Consider the following 18,723-nt stretch of genomic DNA (forward strand, 5'->3'; position numbering starts at 1 on the left):
TTACAAAATCCCGGCCCTTTGACTCGTCCTGAGCTCGTCCTGGTTTCAGCACTCGTGGGGGTGTTCCTGCGGGGTGGGGGGAGGAGGCGGCGGAGGGCACGGCCTGTGCCGGCGGGCGGACGTGCCCCTCCGAGGCTCGCCCCGCTCTCCCGCCCCGGGGCGGCCGGACCAGCCCTGCCATCCGGGCTGGGGAAGAGACAAAAGGGATGCTCGGTCCTCGCCCTTCCCGAGCCTAAAATCCAGGGCGCGGGGCAGGGCCTGGGAACATTCCACCAAATACGAGACGGAAGGCACCCCCGCGGGCAGGGACTGCCGTCCGTGCCGTACACATCAACACGGAAATAAGATTTCCAGGCGTTTCCAGCAGCGAGCTGGCGGGCGAGAGAAAGAGGCAGGCCCGTCCAAGATGGAAGGCAAGGCCGAGGGCTCGGGCGGAAGCCGCCCGGCCGGGGCCGCCGGGCTCTGGGTGCAGCAGCCCCGGGCCCAGGGGCCAAGAGCGAGGCGAGGGCCGCCAGCACACAGCTCGGGAAGCCGCCCGGCTGCGGCGGATCGGTGTAACCGAAAGGCGGCCCCTCCTCCTCCTCAGCTCGGCCCCGCGGGAAGCGCACTGCGCGGCCGGCGCCGCGCTCTCGGCGGGTTCGGCGTGGGGGCGGGGAGGGCAGGGCGGGCGGGCGGGCGGGGGCGGGGGCGGGGGCGGGGCCCCGCGGCGCGGGCGCGCTCCCCCCAGCGGAGCTCCCGTCAGCGCAGGGGGCGGGGCGCCTATATTACGTGCGCGGCGCCGCCCCTGCGAGAGGACGTTGCGTGCTCGCTCGCGCCAGGCGAGTCTCCGCGTCTCCCTCGCGAACTCGGTGAAAGGAATTGGCGCCGTTCGACACCAGGCGGGTCCGCTCTGCAGCACGAACCCACCTCTAGCCGCAGCCGCAGCCGCCGCCCGGGCCGAGGAGCAGCCGCAGCAGCCGCCACCAGTGGCCGAGGGAGCGGAGCCGAGTTTGAGCCAGCGCCTAGCGGTGAATCGGGGCCCTCACCATGAGTTCCTCGCCTGTTAATGTAAAAAAGCTGAAGGTCTCGGAGCTGAAAGAGGAGCTCAAGAAGCGGCGCCTTTCCGACAAGGGCCTCAAGGCCGAGCTCATGGAGCGCCTCCAGGCCGCGCTGGACGACGAGGAGGCCGGGGGCCGCCCCGCCATGGAGCCCGGGAACGGCAGCCTAGACCTGGGCGGGGATTCCGCCGGGCGCTCGGGAGCAGGCCTCGAGCAGGAGGCCGCGGCCGGCGGCGACGAGGAGGAGGAAGAGGAGGAAGAGGAGGAGGAAGGGATCGCCGCCCTGGATGGCGACCAGATGGAGCTAGGAGAGGAGAACGGGGCCGCGGGGGCGGCCGACGCGGGCCCGATGGAGGAGGAGGAGGCCGCCTCGGAGGACGAGAACGGCGACGATCAGGGCTTCCAGGAAGGGGAGGACGAGCTCGGCGACGAGGAGGAAGGCGCGGGCGACGAGAACGGGCACGGGGAGCAGCAGCCTCAACCGCCGGCGACGCCGCAACAGCAGCCCCCACAGCAGCGCGGGGCCGCCAAGGAGGCCGCGGGGAAGAGCAGCGGCCCCACCTCGCTGTTCGCGGTGACGGTGGCGCCGCCCGGGGCGAGGCAGGGCCAGCAGCAGGCGGGAGGTAAGAAGAAGGCGGAAGGCGGCGGAGGCGGCGGTCGCCCCGGGGCTCCGGCGGCGGGTGAGTGCTGCGTTGTACGTTGCGCGCGGCGGGAGGCCCGCGCGGGGTGGGGACCGTGCCCCAGGCCTGCCGGAGCCCCGCGGGGGGGAGGGGGCGGGGGCCGCCGCGGGGGAGGCGCGGGGCGGGGGGAGGGGGCGCGGGGAATCCCGCCCGGCCGCGAGGCCTCGGCGGCCTCGGGCTAGGCGTGTGCGACGGCGGCGGCGCCTCCATTATGTGGCTGGAGGGCCGGGGGGTGGGGGTGGTAGCTGCAGCTGCCGCTGGAGGGGGAGGAGCCGCGGGCGGCGGGCGGGAGCCCGGTCGGCCCGCGGTGGCGCCGCTGCGCTGCGTGCGCGCGGTGCGGGCACATGTCTCGGGGGGGGGGGGGGGGGGGGGGGGGGAGAGGAGAGGCCCGAGGGCCCGGGGCGGGCGCGCTTTGGCGGCGCTGGGCCGCGGTATTGTGCAAGGAGCGCAGGGGCTCGGCGTGACGTCACTTCCGGCGGGAGGGGCCGGGTGGGGAGAGCGGGGCGGAAGATCAGTACAATGCGGCCGCGGGGAACGCGGGCCCGGGTGGGGGAGGGGAGGAGGGGAGGGGCGGGCGCGCGGGCCGGCGCGCCCGCCCCTCCCCCCTTCCTGAACTCTCTCCGGGATCCACGTGGGCTCGGGGCCTGGGCCGCGTTGGGCTCCGGGAGCTTTCTCGAATCTTCGAAGAGGCTGGCAAAATTAGGAATGTCTTTAGACTGCGTCACTAGCTCCTGGCCGGTTCCAAGCTGATTGTTCTTTGAATTCGCGTTGGATTCGTCGGTTGAAATCGCTTGCAGAAAAGAACGGGGGAGTTAGGAGTATTTGCGTTTCCCAAACAGGAGGGGGGATTTTTTTTTCTTTTTCCCCGGTTGCGTCGCGGCTTGGCCCCTTATGTTAGGGGTGTTGTGTGTTATAGGAGACGGCAAAACAGAGCAGAAGGGCGGAGATAAAAAGAGAGGGGTGAAAAGACCTCGAGAAGATCATGGCCGTGGATATTTTGAGTACATTGAAGAGAACAAGTATAGCAGGTAGAGGATGCCGATCTAGTTTTACCCGTCCCCGTTCTTTCTTGGGTAGGAAAAGCTGAATCAGGAGACAATTCTGTCTTTCAGAGCCAAATCTCCTCAGCCACCTGTTGAAGAAGAAGATGAGCACTTCGATGACACAGTGGTTTGTCTTGATACTTGTAAGTGAAGCTGTTTCTTCCCTTTCCTCCCCCAGTTACTAAATGTGGCGATTTTGGTGCCAAAATGTTAGAGAACTTAAACTCAGTGTGCTGAACTTAAATGCAGAATACTTAGCGTAAACCGTTTACCTTTTTTAAAGGAGGGAGATGAAAGGTTTTATTCAGATTCTGGTAGCTAAATGTCTAGTACAGCATCAATTGTGTCGTATTGATAATTTTATAGGCTCCAGCAATTTGGTGTTATTTTTTATATGATTAGACAGTTCTCATTTATAGGAATGTAAAATTAATGGCAATTTTTGGTTTAGTTAGCTAATGGAAACTTGTAAGACAACCTGTAACTTGTCCTTTTAGGCTCCTACGATAAAGTAATTTAATTTTTTTGGTAGCATTTTATTAAGTGAGCTATTTGGGCTAGTTAAATACGTATTAATGATTTTTCCCATTAGCACACAAGTATATTCCCTATTCTAAAAGATTGTAATATTACTTTTTCAATAACTGCTCTTTTGTTCTCAATTCCAGTTCAGTAGCTGCTGCTTTAACATAAGTTGATTTCTTCCAAAGACCTGGGGCAGCAGCAGTGGGCTATCACTGGGCTACTAGCTTTCTTCAGCAGCGAATGGTATCAATGGCAGCGCTGTAAATACTGCTACTTTACCCAGTTGGGTTGCAATTGAGTATGAGGAAGTATTGCAAACCTCTAAATGGGCCTTGGCTGTCAGATATGTAATTTTGCATAAAAATACTTTGTTCAGTATTTGATCAGAATGCACAGCTCTTTCATTTTGATAAATAGAGCTTAGAAATGATGGCTTGCTAAGTAGGTGGTCAGGTGTGAACCTGCCCCATAGATCTAGGGAGTTAAAGTTTAGATTTCCGTGTTTTCCAATACAAATTATTTTTAGCAAGATTTGTCACAATGTAAATGTTAACTCTTGAGTTCTTATTAAATACCCTTAACAGGTAGTTGAGCTAAGGGAATCGTTTAAAAGAAAAAAAAACTGCACGTGGAAAAATCGTTGATGTGAGAGTTTTATTTTAAATAGTTCCATTGCTTTTAAATATGACTAAGTTGGAATTGGCAAGATAGTGAAGCAGTGCTTCCAGAAGTGATGCTACCGCCCAAGTAGATGGGGTTTTAGCTGATTATCTAGGAACATCAACTTAATTTGTTGCTATCTATATTGGGTTCAAACACAGTTGGTCGAATTGAAAATTCTGTCAGTATTCTTGAGACCTAAGCTCATTTAAGGAGAATCCCAAGCTGTAGATCTAATTTCCTGTCCTCAATAAAAGCATAAGAAAACGGGTTTTTAACTTGCGATGCAAACTCCAAGAAGGTGCATGCTAATGAGCCACTGACCCAAAGATAGCTAGGTTAAGGACCTTTCTTTGGGATTTGGGTAATCCTCAAAGGGATAATCCCCCGTTGTTATTGACTGACCCTCTGGCCTGGGGAAAAGGGAGCTAAAATGCTGTAATATTAAGTGTCGACAAGCAGGTTTGCATTTGGCTAGGTTGAGGCTGCCTTCTTCACAGTGTGAGAACTTAGGGTCTAGAGCCCCCGGTGTTTTAAAATCACAAAGCACAGGATCAACAAGCAGCTCACACTCCTGTATTTAAAGTGTGTGGTCATGGCCTCCCTTCAGTTTTATTGTGGCACTGGTAAATTCTACCTGGTTCTGGCATGCTTCACTTTGATTTCCTGCTATCCTCTACTGCTTGCCTCTAAATCAAGGTAAAGAGCAGAGCAGGTATGTATCCCATGTCACATTGTCTTGATTAATTTATATACTTAGTATACACGTTAAATTTGGTGTTTTGGTTTTGTAGGCAGTTTACACTTTAGTTCATAATTTGGTGAGAGTGACTTGGTGGGTGTGGGGCCTAAAGTGAAGATCAGCAGCATGATCTGTAGAAGCAGTGTGTCCCAATGCAGCTTTAGGAGGAAATATGCAAGAATATAATAACCAGGTTTTGTTGATGTAGCAGATGTATTTGCATTGGATGTCAAAAGAAATAATATGGTATTTGATATAATTACAGATAATTGTGATCTACATTTTAAAATATCAAGAGACCGCCTCAGTGCTTCTTCCCTCACTATGGAGAGTTTTGCTTTTCTTTGGGCTGGAGGAAGGGCATCTTATGGTGTGTCAAAAGGCAAAGTCTGTTTTGAGATGAAGGTAAAAGCAGTTTCATGGTTTTTTAAATTTTTTTCAAAGAACCTCTGAGTTACCATTTGCCTGACACTTCATAGTGTCATTGGAACTTTTTATCTTTGAAGTTTCTGTGGATTGAAAGAGACTTGGAAAAACCTTTCTTTATGGCAGTTAACTATATCTGTTACATTAGAAATTTCTATTGTAGGGTCAGCCTGTCTTTATTTAGGTTACTCTTTTTTTTATCAAGCTCTTGAAAAGCCCATGAAGGGTTTAAAAATAATTTGATTTAAGCTTTGGGTTTTGTTCCATAGCAAAACCTGTTGAACGTATACTTTAATTGGTTTTTGAGTCAAGAATCTGTAATCTTTGAACTTTTAACAGTTCTTTTAAATGTGAGTCGATCAAGGACTTGAATGTTTTCGGCTCAAGTTCCAAGCTCTTCTGTCAATTTTTAAAGTTCTTGTAAATGTAGGGGAGAGAGGGTGAAGTAGAATTGGTCTCTTCCTGTTAGTAGACAGAGAAGAATTAGCCCACAGCCCAGATGAAGTAAACAAGGGGTCAGGGGTTTATCTTCTTTGTAATCATTTATGATTTGATTTTTCAGGTTACAGAGAAGATCCCAGTAAGGCATTTATATACAAAAGATATTGACATACATGAAGTTCGGATTGGCTGGTCACTAACCACAAGTGGAATGTTGCTTGGTAAAGTTTCCTTTTGAGTAGTATGTGCTCATGTGTGTTTAGGGTCTGATTTCAGTAGTTAGACTAGAGGCTTTCTAAACCTGCCTGTTTTTAATCCATTTTGTTATTTTAGTTGTGAATGATAACTAGCATGTATCAACTGACTTGAGGGTTTTTTTTTTTTCTCTCCCCTTTTTGGTTACTTATTTTATGACCAGTGGTTAAAAGCCACTATCCCATGATGTGCAATTTTTCAGATAGTTATATAACCCACCTAGCTCTCAATTTTCTACATCTAGGTAAAGTGTAAGTGGAAGAATGTTAGATTATGTACTCCTTTCTCTTGATTGTATCTTGAATATTAAAATATGTGGGTCATGGGACTGTTTTGAACAATCGATTTCATGAAAGTTCATTTATTTTCTTAGGTGAAGAAGAATTTTCTTACGGGTATTCTCTTAAAGGAATAAAAACATGCAATTGTGAGACTGAAGATTATGGAGAGAAATTTGATGAAAATGATGTGATTACATGTTTTGCTGTAAGTCATAAGTCACCCAAATTTCTATTTTAAAAGTGAGAATTATTAAAATTTTTTTTGTTATATCAACCTCTGCTTTCAATACTAACCTGTTCCCCCTGAAAACTACTTAACATGAAGTTGGCCTGAAAATCTAGTCTGTTTATGAAGGCAGCATTGTTTCTGCTTCTAGATACAAATGTTTTAGTTTTCATAAGTGTTACAAAGCTCCTAACATTTAACTTATAAATACATTTTTTATTGGATGAGCTTCATTGCTTTCAATTTTGAGTTGTTTTTTTTTTTTTAAGGAAGTTTAAAGGAGGCAGATTAAAAAACTTAACTTTTTTCCTATTTAACAGAACTTTGAAAGTGATGAAGTAGAACTCTCCTATGCAAAGAATGGACAGGATCTTGGTGTTGCCTTCAAAATCAGTAAGGAAATTCTTGCTGGAAGGCCACTCTTCCCGCATGTTCTCTGCCACAACTGTGCAGTTGAATTTAATTTTGGTCAGAAGGAAAAGCCATATTTTCCAATACCGGAAGATTATACTTTTATCCAGAATGTCCCCTTAGAGGATCGAGTTAGAGGACCAAAGGGGCCTGAAGAGAAGAAAGATTGTGAGGTAAGTAAAATGTTTTTTCCTTAAGCATTTGAAGAATACTTTTGTTTGGCAAAAATTACACTTGGAAGTTCTGGATGATTAATCTGTTTGATTCTGCCATGATTGTTACCAGCCAGTGATTTTTCTCTTAGTAGCTGTGTTCTTTATATAGTATTGAGTTTCTAAAACTTCCCTTTGCTTTTAGGGCAATGAAAATCTAAACCGGGCTCTTATGCTTTTAAAAAACACGTAGGGAATTCTTAGATGGCTCTGGTGATAAGTGAAATATTGTTTTTTCTTACTCTAGGTGGTTATGATGATTGGCTTGCCTGGAGCTGGGAAAACCACCTGGGTTACTAAACATGCAGCAGAAAATCCTGGTAAATACAACATTCTTGGAACAAACACCATAATGGATAAGATGATGGTAAGTAACGTATTTATAGTGTGTTCTCAGCACTTTGAAAAGACCAAAAGATACTCCAACTTTTTTTTGCCTGTTGCCTTTATGCATTTTGTGTTCCTGTTTTAGAGATAAAGAGTTTGGCCAAGTTATCTTGGTTAAAGTAGGAGGATGTAAGGTAAATTGCATTTATGTGTAAGGTGAAGTGCCTTCCACTGGCTAGGCTTTATTTTTTTCTGTAAAATTTTTTGAACTACTAAGCAGTTAGTAGCTAAGAAAGAACTGAAGAGCAGAGGATTTTGTGACATGGTTAAGTGACTTATCATAATGATGAGGAAAGGGACTATTTAAATTTGAAAATGTCTGATTTCTGCATAGATCTAAGCTGATACTAAAAAAACCCAAGCTTCATCCACAAGTTCAAAGGAACTTTAACTTTTAAAACAGGTGGCGGGGTTTAAGAAGCAGATGGCTGATACTGGAAAATTGAACACACTGTTGCAGAGAGCTCCCCAGTGTCTTGGGAAGTTTATTGAGATTGCTGCCCGCAAGAAACGAAATTTCATTCTGGATCAGGTAAACTGTATCTTTGAGGTTGGAAAAAAAGAATGGATTGTGGGGTTTCATGTGGAGCTAATATATGGGTTATCAAACTTTGTTTTCAAGACAAATGTGTCTGCTGCTGCCCAGAGGAGAAAAATGTGCCTGTTTGCAGGCTTCCAACGAAAAGCTGTTGTAGTTTGCCCGAAAGATGAAGACTACAAGCAAAGAACGCAGAAGAAGGCAGAAGTAGAGGGCAAAGACCTACCAGAACACGCGGTCCTCAAAATGAAAGGCATGAAATTTAGTTTTGTTACTGTGTTAAATCTTTTTTGTGTCCATGAACTACTGTCGGTTCAGATTATCTTCAATGGAAATGAACATTTTTGGTTTATTTCTGTTTTTAGGAAAACGTGTTTGTAAAGCTGAGCAGGCAGCACAGTGTGGGTTTCAAAGAATCAAAGCCACTCAGTTTAGGCTTCAAAGTTGTGGGAGTTGTGAGGTTTTAGCTAATCTGGTCTTACTCCTTGTAGGAAACTTCACGCTGCCAGAGGTAGCCGAGTGCTTTGATGAAATAACCTATGTTGAACTGCAAAAGGAGGAAGCCCAGAAACTTTTGGAGCAATATAAGGAGGAAAGCAAAAAGGCTCTCCCACCAGAAAAGAAACAGAACACAGGTTCAAAGAAGAGCAATAAAAACAAGAGTGGCAAGAACCAGTTCAACAGGGGTGGCGGCCACAGAGGCCGTGGTGGCTTCAACATGCGTGGCGGCACCTTCCGAGGAGGAGGCAAGTGTGCTTGGGCACGGGGGCCTGCAGTGGGGCTGCATCCCTGGGTGGTGCTCTCAGGGCTGGGAGCCTGGCGCTGTTAGCAGGGTTTGACCTCCCATGTCTTGACCCTTGCGCTGTACCTGCTGCCCGAGGAACTGGTTTAAAATCTTGTGATTTGATGAACAAGGGTAGGGTCTCTGAATGATTAAATGAAGCATTGTTCTTGTTTTCAAAGTGATTTTTCTTTTTTAATAAAGGACTGGTCCAGAGATGCAGCACACTGTTAAGCTAAACATCTCTTATTTGCAGCTCCTGGGAATCGTGGTGGATATAATAGGAGGGGCAACATGCCTCAGAGAGGTGGCGGTGGCGGTGGCAGTGGCGGGATTGGCTATCCGTACCCTCGGGGCCCTGTGTTTCCCAGCCGAGGAGGTTATTCAAACAGAGGGAACTACAACAGAGGTGGAATGCCTAACAGAGGGAACTACAACCAGGTAATGATTGAGATTGCTTTAGGCACTGATGATTTGTGTGATTTAGCCTGGAAAATTGTAGTTTTGTGTTAGCCTTAGTAAGAATTGTAAGCAACACTGTATGTCTGTATGCGGTGACCTAAGAAAGACTAGTGAGGGTAAGATGAGGCCCACATCATTTTGATTTTCAGGTGCATAGACTAGCGATGAGGCAGGTGATCCCTTATAAATGACCCACCTGAGAACAAACCAGCAGAGGGTGCCCAGAGCTTAGTAATTGTGCTGCTTGCCTCCCTCATGTACAGACCTTCTAATGAGCTGTGTCCGGAGTCCTTAAAGAAGTTTATTTTTTTTTTCCGTCCCCATCCCCACTCCCCCAGAACTTCAGAGGACGAGGAAACAATCGTGGCTACAAAAATCAATCTCAGGGCTACAACCAGTGGCAGCAGGGTGTAAGTAATTTCTTATGTGCTCAGGCCATTCATTGTACTTTAAGTTCGTAAGAATCAGTCTTGAAAAACTTGTCCAGGGTTTGGAGTGTTTGTAAGTGTTACAGGGCAAGGTGTGAATATTAGGTGGTTTGCTGTAATTTAACGTTATGATAAAATATTCTTCAATACATACGTTTCTTTTTATTGCTAGCTTTAATTGTATAAACTAACCAAGTCATGATGTGTTTCCTTTTGTAATGTCTTTATTGATAATAATGGGATATTAATACTGACTAAATCTGGTTTGGTAGAAATCAGAGGTATGACAGGTATAAATTTGTTTCCAGCAATTACTCTGAATTAGATTGTCATTTCCTAAAAGCAGTTTGAGTGGCTTATTGATGTTTTTTCTTTAAAAAAAAAATTTTCTCTTACAGCAATTCTGGGGTCAGAAGCCATGGAGTCAGCATTATCACCAAGGATATTATTGAATACCCAAATAAAACGAACTGATACATATTTCTCCAAAACCTTCACAAGAAGTCGACTGTTTTCTTTAGTAGGCTAACTTTTTAAACATTCCACAAGAGGAAGTGCCTGCGGGTTCCTTTTTTAGAAGCTTTGTGGGTTGATTTTTTTTCTTTTCTTTTTTGTACATTTTTAATTGCAGTTTTAAAGTGAATCGTAAGAGAACCTCAGCATTGTGCACGATAAGAGAATGTGTCAGTATTTCAGGGTTCTACATTTTATCTGTAAAATGTGACTTTTTTTTTTATCACAACAAAAGTAAAATGTTGCTTTGTACCTGGTGTCTTTTATTAAGAATTTACTCCCCCCATTTCTCACAGAGATAACAGTCGGGAGTCATTGTCACAATATAATAGAAATGTTAGCAACCAGATTCATGTAAGGACTAAGCAGTCCTCATGAATTGCATAAGACTCTGTACCGCTCATAGTACACTCCATCCTCTCTGTAGTTTGCTGAGTAGTGGAGGGGGAAAGCTTCAACAGTAGTTTCTGACAATAACTGGGAAGGCTTTTTCTTTTTCTTTTTTTTAAATAACAATGGAATTGGCATAATTGGGAATGAAGATAAAACTTGGAACCGAGATCGAGAAGATGGAGTGTATGTAGAAGGGCTGTTAAAAATGTAAACCTTGGTTGCATTATTTGTGGAGGCTCAAACTTGTGAAGGTTCAATACCATACTTTTTCCATTTGTTCTGCATTTTGATTCTGAAAAGAAAGCTGGCTTTGCCCATTTCTTATTAAAAAAACTTGTTGTAAATCCAGTTGTCTAATGGGATCTATATGAAGTTAGCTATGTCTGTATGCCCTTCTCCCACAAAATACTGTATAACTAGTGTGCTTGTAGTAGTTAACTCCACCATCTTTGTAAGCTAATGAAATTGTGAGTCACCCATTTATATCTTAATTTTTAATCATGTCAGTTCTTGAATGGGTATCTCCTTAGCCTGCTGATTTCTTTTTCTTTCTAAAGAAAGTGGGTGGAGAAATTAATTTAGACGTTTGTTTGCAATAAAAAGAATTCATTTTACTCTCGTTTTGGGATTCTCGCCATCAAGGTTCAAAATCCCTTTATAAAACTCCCAAGAGGAGAAAACTTAAGTGTGTGCTTTCTGGACAGCTTATTCTTTACTCTGTACTTGGAACATTTAGGTTTTAAAAACTTAAATGTATACTGACAATTGAATTATGAAGTAAAGTTGAATTCTTCCCCTCCCCCCCCAGATGACTTAACATTTTAATGAGGGGAAATGGTGTACTGGCTGGGAGAAGTTTACACTCAGTTTACCATCTTTACAAAATGCTAATGGCTGTCCTCAACTGAATATCTTATATGCACCTATCTAATACGTGAAACGCTGGGAACCGATGCTTTTAGAAGCCATCATGCAAGCCAGTCCTTGATTTCACTACTACACAACACTGCTAACTTAACCGTAGCTATGTGATGACATTAGATCCCCTACTTGTAATTCTATTGGGTTTGCACAGAACACTTAATCTTCTAAAGGACCCTCACTGATGTGAAGTGAGGAATCAGGAGTCAAACTGTAGAACTAAAACTTCAGTCTAGTGTTTTGTTGTTTCAGGTTGCTTCTGGTAAGTTTAGGTCTGTCTATATTTGTTTGCTTAGATTTTTGTTTAAGCTATTTTAAATCAGATCTTTAACTTCTTCATACTCCTAGGAATTTTGCTACAATCTGAGCTGGAGTTGAGTTTTAGATGGTGGTCTAGGTTTAGTTGATTAATGTTTGGAACAAAGGCTACTCCTGTAATTACTGTAAGAACACTTAGTGGTGCCAGGTAGTTTTTTTTTTTTTCCCCCAGGTAGTGTTTTGAGGGTGGTTTTTGTTTCGTTTTTTAAGCAGTTTACTGCTAGCAACTGCTGGCATGAACTATTTTTTTCAGTATATATTAAAATCACTAGGATTGCACAGTCTTACTCAGGGGAAAAAAGTTCAAACTTTGTTGCTCATCAGTGTTTTAGGGTACCTTTGAAGAATCTTGAGTATGTATTTTAGTTTAAAGCAGCTTATGGAATTCATGTTTAATAATTGCAATGGGAGAATAATGGCCAAGTAGCATTTTGGTAGACTGTCATGCCTTGGGTAGCCCAGAAAATCTTGGGGGAAGAATAAGGTGGAATAGATAAAAATACTGTCTAGGAAAATGTTAAAGTTTCCAGAAACAGCGTCAAGATTAGAATTAACTATGTATGAAAAGAAATAATCTTAGTGTTTGGGAAATTCAGAAGAGGGAAGTATACCAGACAGTAAGCAAAAGGCAGAAAAATGAGAACTACCATTTGGTAGCAGCAGATCTGTAAATGAGAAACTTTGTTTAGTCTTTGCCCCTCTTGCCCACCTCTGGCAAGCAGAACACCGAAACAACAAAAGACAGCTCTGAACAAAGGCTTCCAACTATATCCATAAGTACCGTTGGTCTAGGTGGTGCCTTCCTTAGAAAGTTTGCAGGCAGTTGGACCAATCCGTCCTGAGTCCGGTATTGGATCAGATTGGTCAGCTAGGATCATGTGAAAACATGAATAGGTTAATCAGGAAAGAAGGCACACATTGCAAGATAGAAGTGAAGTAACTCATACCATCCTATAGAATGTTCCTTTTGTTGGTAGGTAGGTAGTCTTGTCACTCCTATCTGGCCTTTGACAGAGGGCTCTGGCTGGGACCCAGGAGGCCAGGACTGACCTCTCCCTGATACCCAGGTTTATCAGAGGAAGATGAAATCTTTGGATGAAGTAGGAGTCCACTCAGTCCTGATGCTGAAACAAAAGGAAGCCATATTAAATCTACAAAACAAGCAGCCCACATCTGCTTCGACCGATCTTTCCCAACAGGACAGTGAAACGTCCTGAGCACTGACCAGGTGTTGAAGCTTTTAAGACTATCTTCTTTGAAAAGTACTTAAAATATTTTTCCAGAAAAAGTACATTTTAAGTATATTTTTAGTATATTTTTCACCTTCTGGAGAGTTGACTTTCACGGACAGTTACGTTCGTGTTTAGTGTTTGCATTCATTGGTGCGAATTAAAGGACTTGTTTTTCTATAAGCTTATATAAATTGGCTTTGTATCCTCAGAACATTTTTGTAAGGCATGTTGCACAAATTATAAAGTATTTTTGTAGCGCTTTAAGCAGTGGTATAGATTTCAGTCACAAAGACCTGATGATAGGTCTAGTGGAGTCTATTAAGTTTTAAAATGTTGAAGCCAGAATGAGCTGCTAAGGAAAGCATAATAAACCTCCTTTAGAGCCCAAGTCTTGGTTTCTGATACCAGATGTAAATGTACATCCTAAAAACATCGTTTCCCTAATTCTCTCTGTACACAGAAGTAAAAAGTGTCTTTAAAAATGGGTGGAACTTGTAGCAGAGAGTAAGTCTCCAGTCCCATTACCCGGAATACGTAGTGAAATACTGTGGAAAGATGAATACAACAATACGAAAGTCATTCTCCTAAAACTTAAATGGTTTGAACCTAAACTTTGTCGTTCATGTTTTCTGGGGGCTCTGAGAGAAACGGTTTCAGTCTTAACATTTTAGTAATAGAGCGAGGATATGGAGGGTTATGGCTTTGGCAGTAGGTTGCAGTAGGTACGCATGAATGTTAAAGTATATTAAATGAGTACTTTGAATAAGAATCACCCTGCATATTAGCTCTCTGAAGCAGTTTGAATTAGTCATGTAGCCAGTCTCCAAATCCTTAATGGCCTAAACATTTATTTGAAACTACAGTGTCCTTCTGATATGTCCCTTTTGTTTGGATATTTTTTCGATTTGAATCTTCTTGGCCCTGTTACCCTTCAGCTTCTCCACTAAGACGTGCAGGTCTTGCCGGTTTAGTGGTTTTCATTTAGTTTTAATGCCCGTTTTTTTTTTTCCCTGTTTTCCAGTGCTATAGGTACATATTAGACCAATACCTAAAAATCCTTTGTCTAGCTAACTCGTGTTGAAGTGAGTGACCTTTGGCTTACTGATCTTTACTAACCTTGATGTTGAAAATAAACCCTTGAGGATTGTGGAAGTGATCTAAAAGTGTTCAGATTGAAATAGTATGTATCTCTTGAGTGTGGGAGTAAAAAATAAAAACTAGGATCTGACCATTCCTAAGTTTATATGTGAAGTCAAATAGTTGAAATAACCTACCTGAATAGTATATTTTGCTAAAAACATGCTACTATATTTGGTGGTCACACTTTGATTTCAGCGTGCAGGCAGCTGGAGGCCCCGCCCCAACCCTCACAAATAAGAGCCCTTTCAGATAGGGGGAAGTGGCTCACAGTAGGCACTTAGATAAATAAGGATATGCTGTCCCATCCTCATCAGTTGGCTAAAAATAGAAGTGACTGAATATATTTAATTAGGTTGCCTAAAGAACTTAATTTAGTCTGTAAGGCTTAGTAGGTTGTGAAATACTATATTCATAATGTTAACCTAGAATCACTTTAAAAATGTCACACCTGTGTATCTCGTGAGGTTATGTCCGGAACTGCTGTCTGTGTGGAAAGCTGAATAAGAACAGTTTTCTGGCATGACGTAGATACTTGGGGAATTGCAGTTGTGATTACAGATCAGTATTTGTCAGGGAACAAATAGATAACTGCTAGGTCAGCACATCTGTAATCACTGGGTAGGTAAGTTATTGGGACAAGTACCTTCCTTAACTGTGTGCTTCCGTTTGTATTTACTTAATCACTGCCTAGGAATTACAGTTGTTTTCTCCCTTCTCATGCCAGGATTCAACATTTACTTGCATCTTGACAAGGAACAGGGGTTTTGCTTTTTAAACAAAGCTGGATCTGTGGGTATGAGAAAACAATATTCTGTAGTCGAAGGTGGTGAGGTAATAACCGTTTAGGTAAACAAATGTCTTACAGAAAAGTTAACTTCCTTATTTGCTGCTGCACCGTTAACAATTGCATTGCATCCCTGTGGCATAGCACTTAACCCCGGAGCATGTACAGTTCAACCTGCACTACTGGAGATTTTGCAGGGATTATAGGCCAGAGAGCTAACATACCTAATAAACGCGGAGCTGTTGTTTGTGGCATGCTGTTTCCTGCCATTTCTTTTAATAGTCCACAGTCTTAAAGGAAATAAAATCAGTTTTGTGCAGTAAAATGTTTTGTACTTGCCAAGCGTTTGAGAAGTATATCCACAAATTAGCATCAGCGAAAAAATTTTAAAAGCCAAGGACAGTGAGATGGCCAGTATAGTTAGCTAACCTGTGATGTAAGATCTTTGAAGAACTGAGGGATACAGACAGAAGGGAAGGTAAAATCAATACTTCAGAGAATGGTTGGGTTTATTTGAATGGCAACTTGGAGGATAATTTTTTAAGATAGCTGTTAATACAAGGTACCCTTACATTTCAGTTGTTTGTAGTGAAGGGAGTGGGAGCATCATGGTCAAGTACAATAAAAGGTTCCAACTTTATATATATTTTTAAAGTAATAAAGCAAAAAAAAAATGCTGATTTAAATTTCATCTCCTTTTCCTTAGTCTGTCCATGTGAATGTGCTGTGTGGAAGAGTAAAAGGGCCCAACTAAATGTGTTCCAGTGATTCCAATAGGTATTCCAAATTAATTGCTGCTTGTACATTTAACACTTGTTATATTGGGCTTCCAGGATCAACGTAATTAGAACTCCCTTATTTTATTTAAAAGGATGGGAAAAGGAAATACTGGTAACCCAGATTGTATAGATTGTATTAAACAGGAAGAAAAGGTTTTCTAGTTTTTCCTTTGTGTATCATGAAATGTTGAAGTAATTGGCGTGTTAAGCAGTTGGTGGTCCTCTCTCATAGGTTTAAGATTGTGTATGCAAATGGAGCCGAATCCTTTCAAGGTTCTAATGGTTCACATTCCTTCTGTTTTAACTTTTTGTTAAAACCTTCACTTTAATGCAGAGTTTACTTAAAATATTTTAATGCAGAAAGAGGGAGGAGTGTAGGATATCTATGTTGTTTTTGCCAAAACCTGCATCCTAGGCTAAATGCACAAATACTTTTTATTAGTTTGTAAAACATTTGGAAACTGGGTTGAGAACCTTTTGGAGAATGAGGACTCCATATCACAATAGAAAAATCAACTGGGAAGTGAATTTAAATTGTAAAGACAGAAGGAATACAAAGGCTCAGTGTGACCTCTGATTGTGCCAATCCCAGAGCATGTCTCTTTGCCCTGAAGTCAGCTTAGAGGGATTCTATTCTCCCCCCCCACCACATACTCCAGGATAATGTATTTTGGTGAAATGAGAGGACCTGGCTGTGATACTGATTTGAGATGTAGCTGTCAGGATTTGTTCAATGAAATACAGTTCTCTGTGTCAACTAAAAATCTAATGGCTTCTGAAAGAGCAGACTGCTCAGTTTCAGACTTAAAGGTAAAAATAAAAAGCCTAACCTGTTCATTTGAGGGGGAAAAAATCAACTAGAAGAACATGTTTCCAAAATAAGCTTTGAATTCAGATGGCAAAGCATGGGTTTCATTACATCTGACTTGTCCTCCTAGTCTAAAGGGGGAAACATTTCTATGGAAACCAATCCATTAAGAAACCAGTGTTTGCAGATTATTTACTTCGATTTCCTAAGGGCAGGCACTCTAAGATGGTTTATAGTATGTGGATCTCAAAGGAGGTTATTCCTAGAAAACTGGAACAGATTTCGTTTGTTAACTTGATCTAAACTTAAAAAAAGGGAACAATAGAAGTCTTTTAAAATTTGTACCTGCTTACAATGTGTCACTGGTTATTTTTGTTAGGATAGAAATACTTGGGGGAGAATTCCCTATATATTCTAGAAAACGAAGAGTAAGACGTAGTTGAAAGTTCCTTGCAACACCATCTGTAGTGCTCACATTACAAGCTTCAAAATGTAATAACTTTAAGACCTTGGTAATAAGTGTCCCTAAAGCTTCCTGATTTTAAGAGAAAAAGATGGAGCTTATTGCATCAAATAAGCTGTATAGGATGCCAGTATTTGGGTGGTAGAGGATACTGGTATATTGTCCTGATTGGATGACTGCTACCCTATTTTTAAGATGCTTTGAAAAAGTATTCTAGAGGACCTTTTAAAAATCAGAACTCTAGCAACCGCTTTAATTTTTCTACGTAAGATTTTCTGTGTACCCTAGAATATATATTAACATGACTTTTAAAGGGGTGTCTTGACCCCCATCCACTACAGATTTTTATCTAGGAATAGAAGGATTCAAACCCTATTTGATCCCTAGCTCTTTGCTGAAAAGTGCATAAACAGGAATCCTGAATTTATTATATAGACCTCCTCGCATTATATAATCGAAGCAAAGGGAAACCAGCGATGGAGTAGAGGTACGTAGACTAAAAAGATGCTTGCAAATCAAATAATGGTATTAGGTATAGTTAAAAATTTTGTGTTGCCAAACTCAGTCATTATAAATCACAAGTCCAGAGAAAAGCTTCTAGTTAATTTTAAATTCCCTGAGGTCCTTTTATTGTGATGGAAAAGCCAAGTAGTAGAGGAAAAAAAGGGGAGGGGTGAGGGAAGGGGGAAATGCATAGAACTTTAGAAAGATTCAACAAAATACTATAGATAAAGCCGCAGAAAGTTTTTAAAACTACTAATGACCGCAATTCTATTTTAATCAGCTATTTAGCTGGTATCTACTGCTATATCACCTAGTGTGACGTTTTGGAATTAATGGAACAATGAAAGCAGCAGTACAGCTGGAGGCTCCCAAGTGGGCGTGGAAGGTAGGTTACTCTTCAGTTTATAATTTGGAAAGTATTTGGTTGAGGGAAACCTGGACTCTACCTGCTAGTGAACATTTTATTTATTTAAAGGTTTTATTTGTCCATGAGAGGCAGAGGGAGAAGCAGGCTCCCTGCAGGGAGCCTGATGTGTGTGGGATTTGATCCCAGAACCCTGGGATCACGCCCTGAGCTGAAGGCAGAAGCTCAACTGAGCCACCCAGGCACCCCAGTGAACATTTAATAATACAATTTAACAAACATGCATTGACTGATACTTGAGAATGTAAAGATTAAAACTGATGAGTTCTTGATGAGAAACTTAAGACTTAAAGCATGAGCATGAATCCATGACCAGTGGAATGCCAACTAGTAGCAGGAGAACCTAAATGAGAAAGAAGGTGATTGTCCTCAGAGGTTAGTTGAGCAGAAGGGAATGGGAGAAGCCTCAGGAGGAAGGCATTCTAAGTGGAATGGCAAAGTTTGAGCAGAAGTGTGAGTTAGGGTCATGGGGGCTGGAGGTGTGCTGGAGAGGACATTGGCACAGGGTTCACACAGTTGGAACTTGAACCTGGGAGGCAGAATGTAAATAGATTGGGCTGGAGACCAGAAGTACAAGTGTTAAGATCTGTTTGGAGTTCACTAGCAATGGCCCGGGGACTTGGGAGGAGCATGTTACATGTAGCCCAGTAATCTGTTAGTGCATTTGTAATCTTAATCGTTGGGGAAGAAATACGAAGTACTAATTAATAACCACGTAAACTTGCTAAATGGTATTTTAAGTTATCCAAGTAAGTATGTCACCACTTTGTTTTTATCCAGGTCTCCAATTTATGCATTCTGCTGTGAAAATGAACTAACCTTGTTATTGGTGAAGGCCTTGGAAATTTTTGCCAGCCAAGAGAGGTTTCTCTTACTCAGGGTAAGATGTAATAATAGTACGGGAGAGTT

General features: G+C 43.0%; 1 protein-coding gene across 2 annotated transcripts; it reads left to right on the plus strand.

Moving 5' to 3' along the window:
* Positions 1-815: 815 nt before the first annotated feature.
* Positions 816-11,055, plus strand: HNRNPU (heterogeneous nuclear ribonucleoprotein U). Of its 2 annotated transcripts, none has more exons than XM_041750945.1 (14): positions 816-1,717; positions 2,634-2,745; positions 2,830-2,903; positions 4,953-5,092; positions 5,676-5,775; positions 6,183-6,295; positions 6,637-6,900; positions 7,187-7,306; positions 7,730-7,858; positions 7,949-8,117; positions 8,356-8,610; positions 8,902-9,086; positions 9,446-9,517; positions 9,934-11,055. In XM_041750945.1, exons 1-14 carry the CDS (start codon positions 1,027-1,029, stop codon positions 9,985-9,987), a joined length of 2,478 nt encoding a protein of 825 aa, XP_041606879.1. In that variant the 5' UTR covers positions 816-1,026; the 3' UTR covers positions 9,988-11,055. The 2 variants fall into 2 exon arrangements, with proteins under 2 accessions (XP_041606879.1, XP_041606880.1); XM_041750946.1 differs by having other exon boundaries at positions 816-1,660.
* Positions 11,056-18,723: the final 7,668 nt, after the last annotated feature.

Source organism: Vulpes lagopus, chromosome 1, assembly GCF_018345385.1.
Source record: "Vulpes lagopus strain Blue_001 chromosome 1, ASM1834538v1, whole genome shotgun sequence".
In the NCBI taxonomy this organism is placed as follows: domain Eukaryota; kingdom Metazoa; phylum Chordata; class Mammalia; order Carnivora; family Canidae; genus Vulpes; species Vulpes lagopus.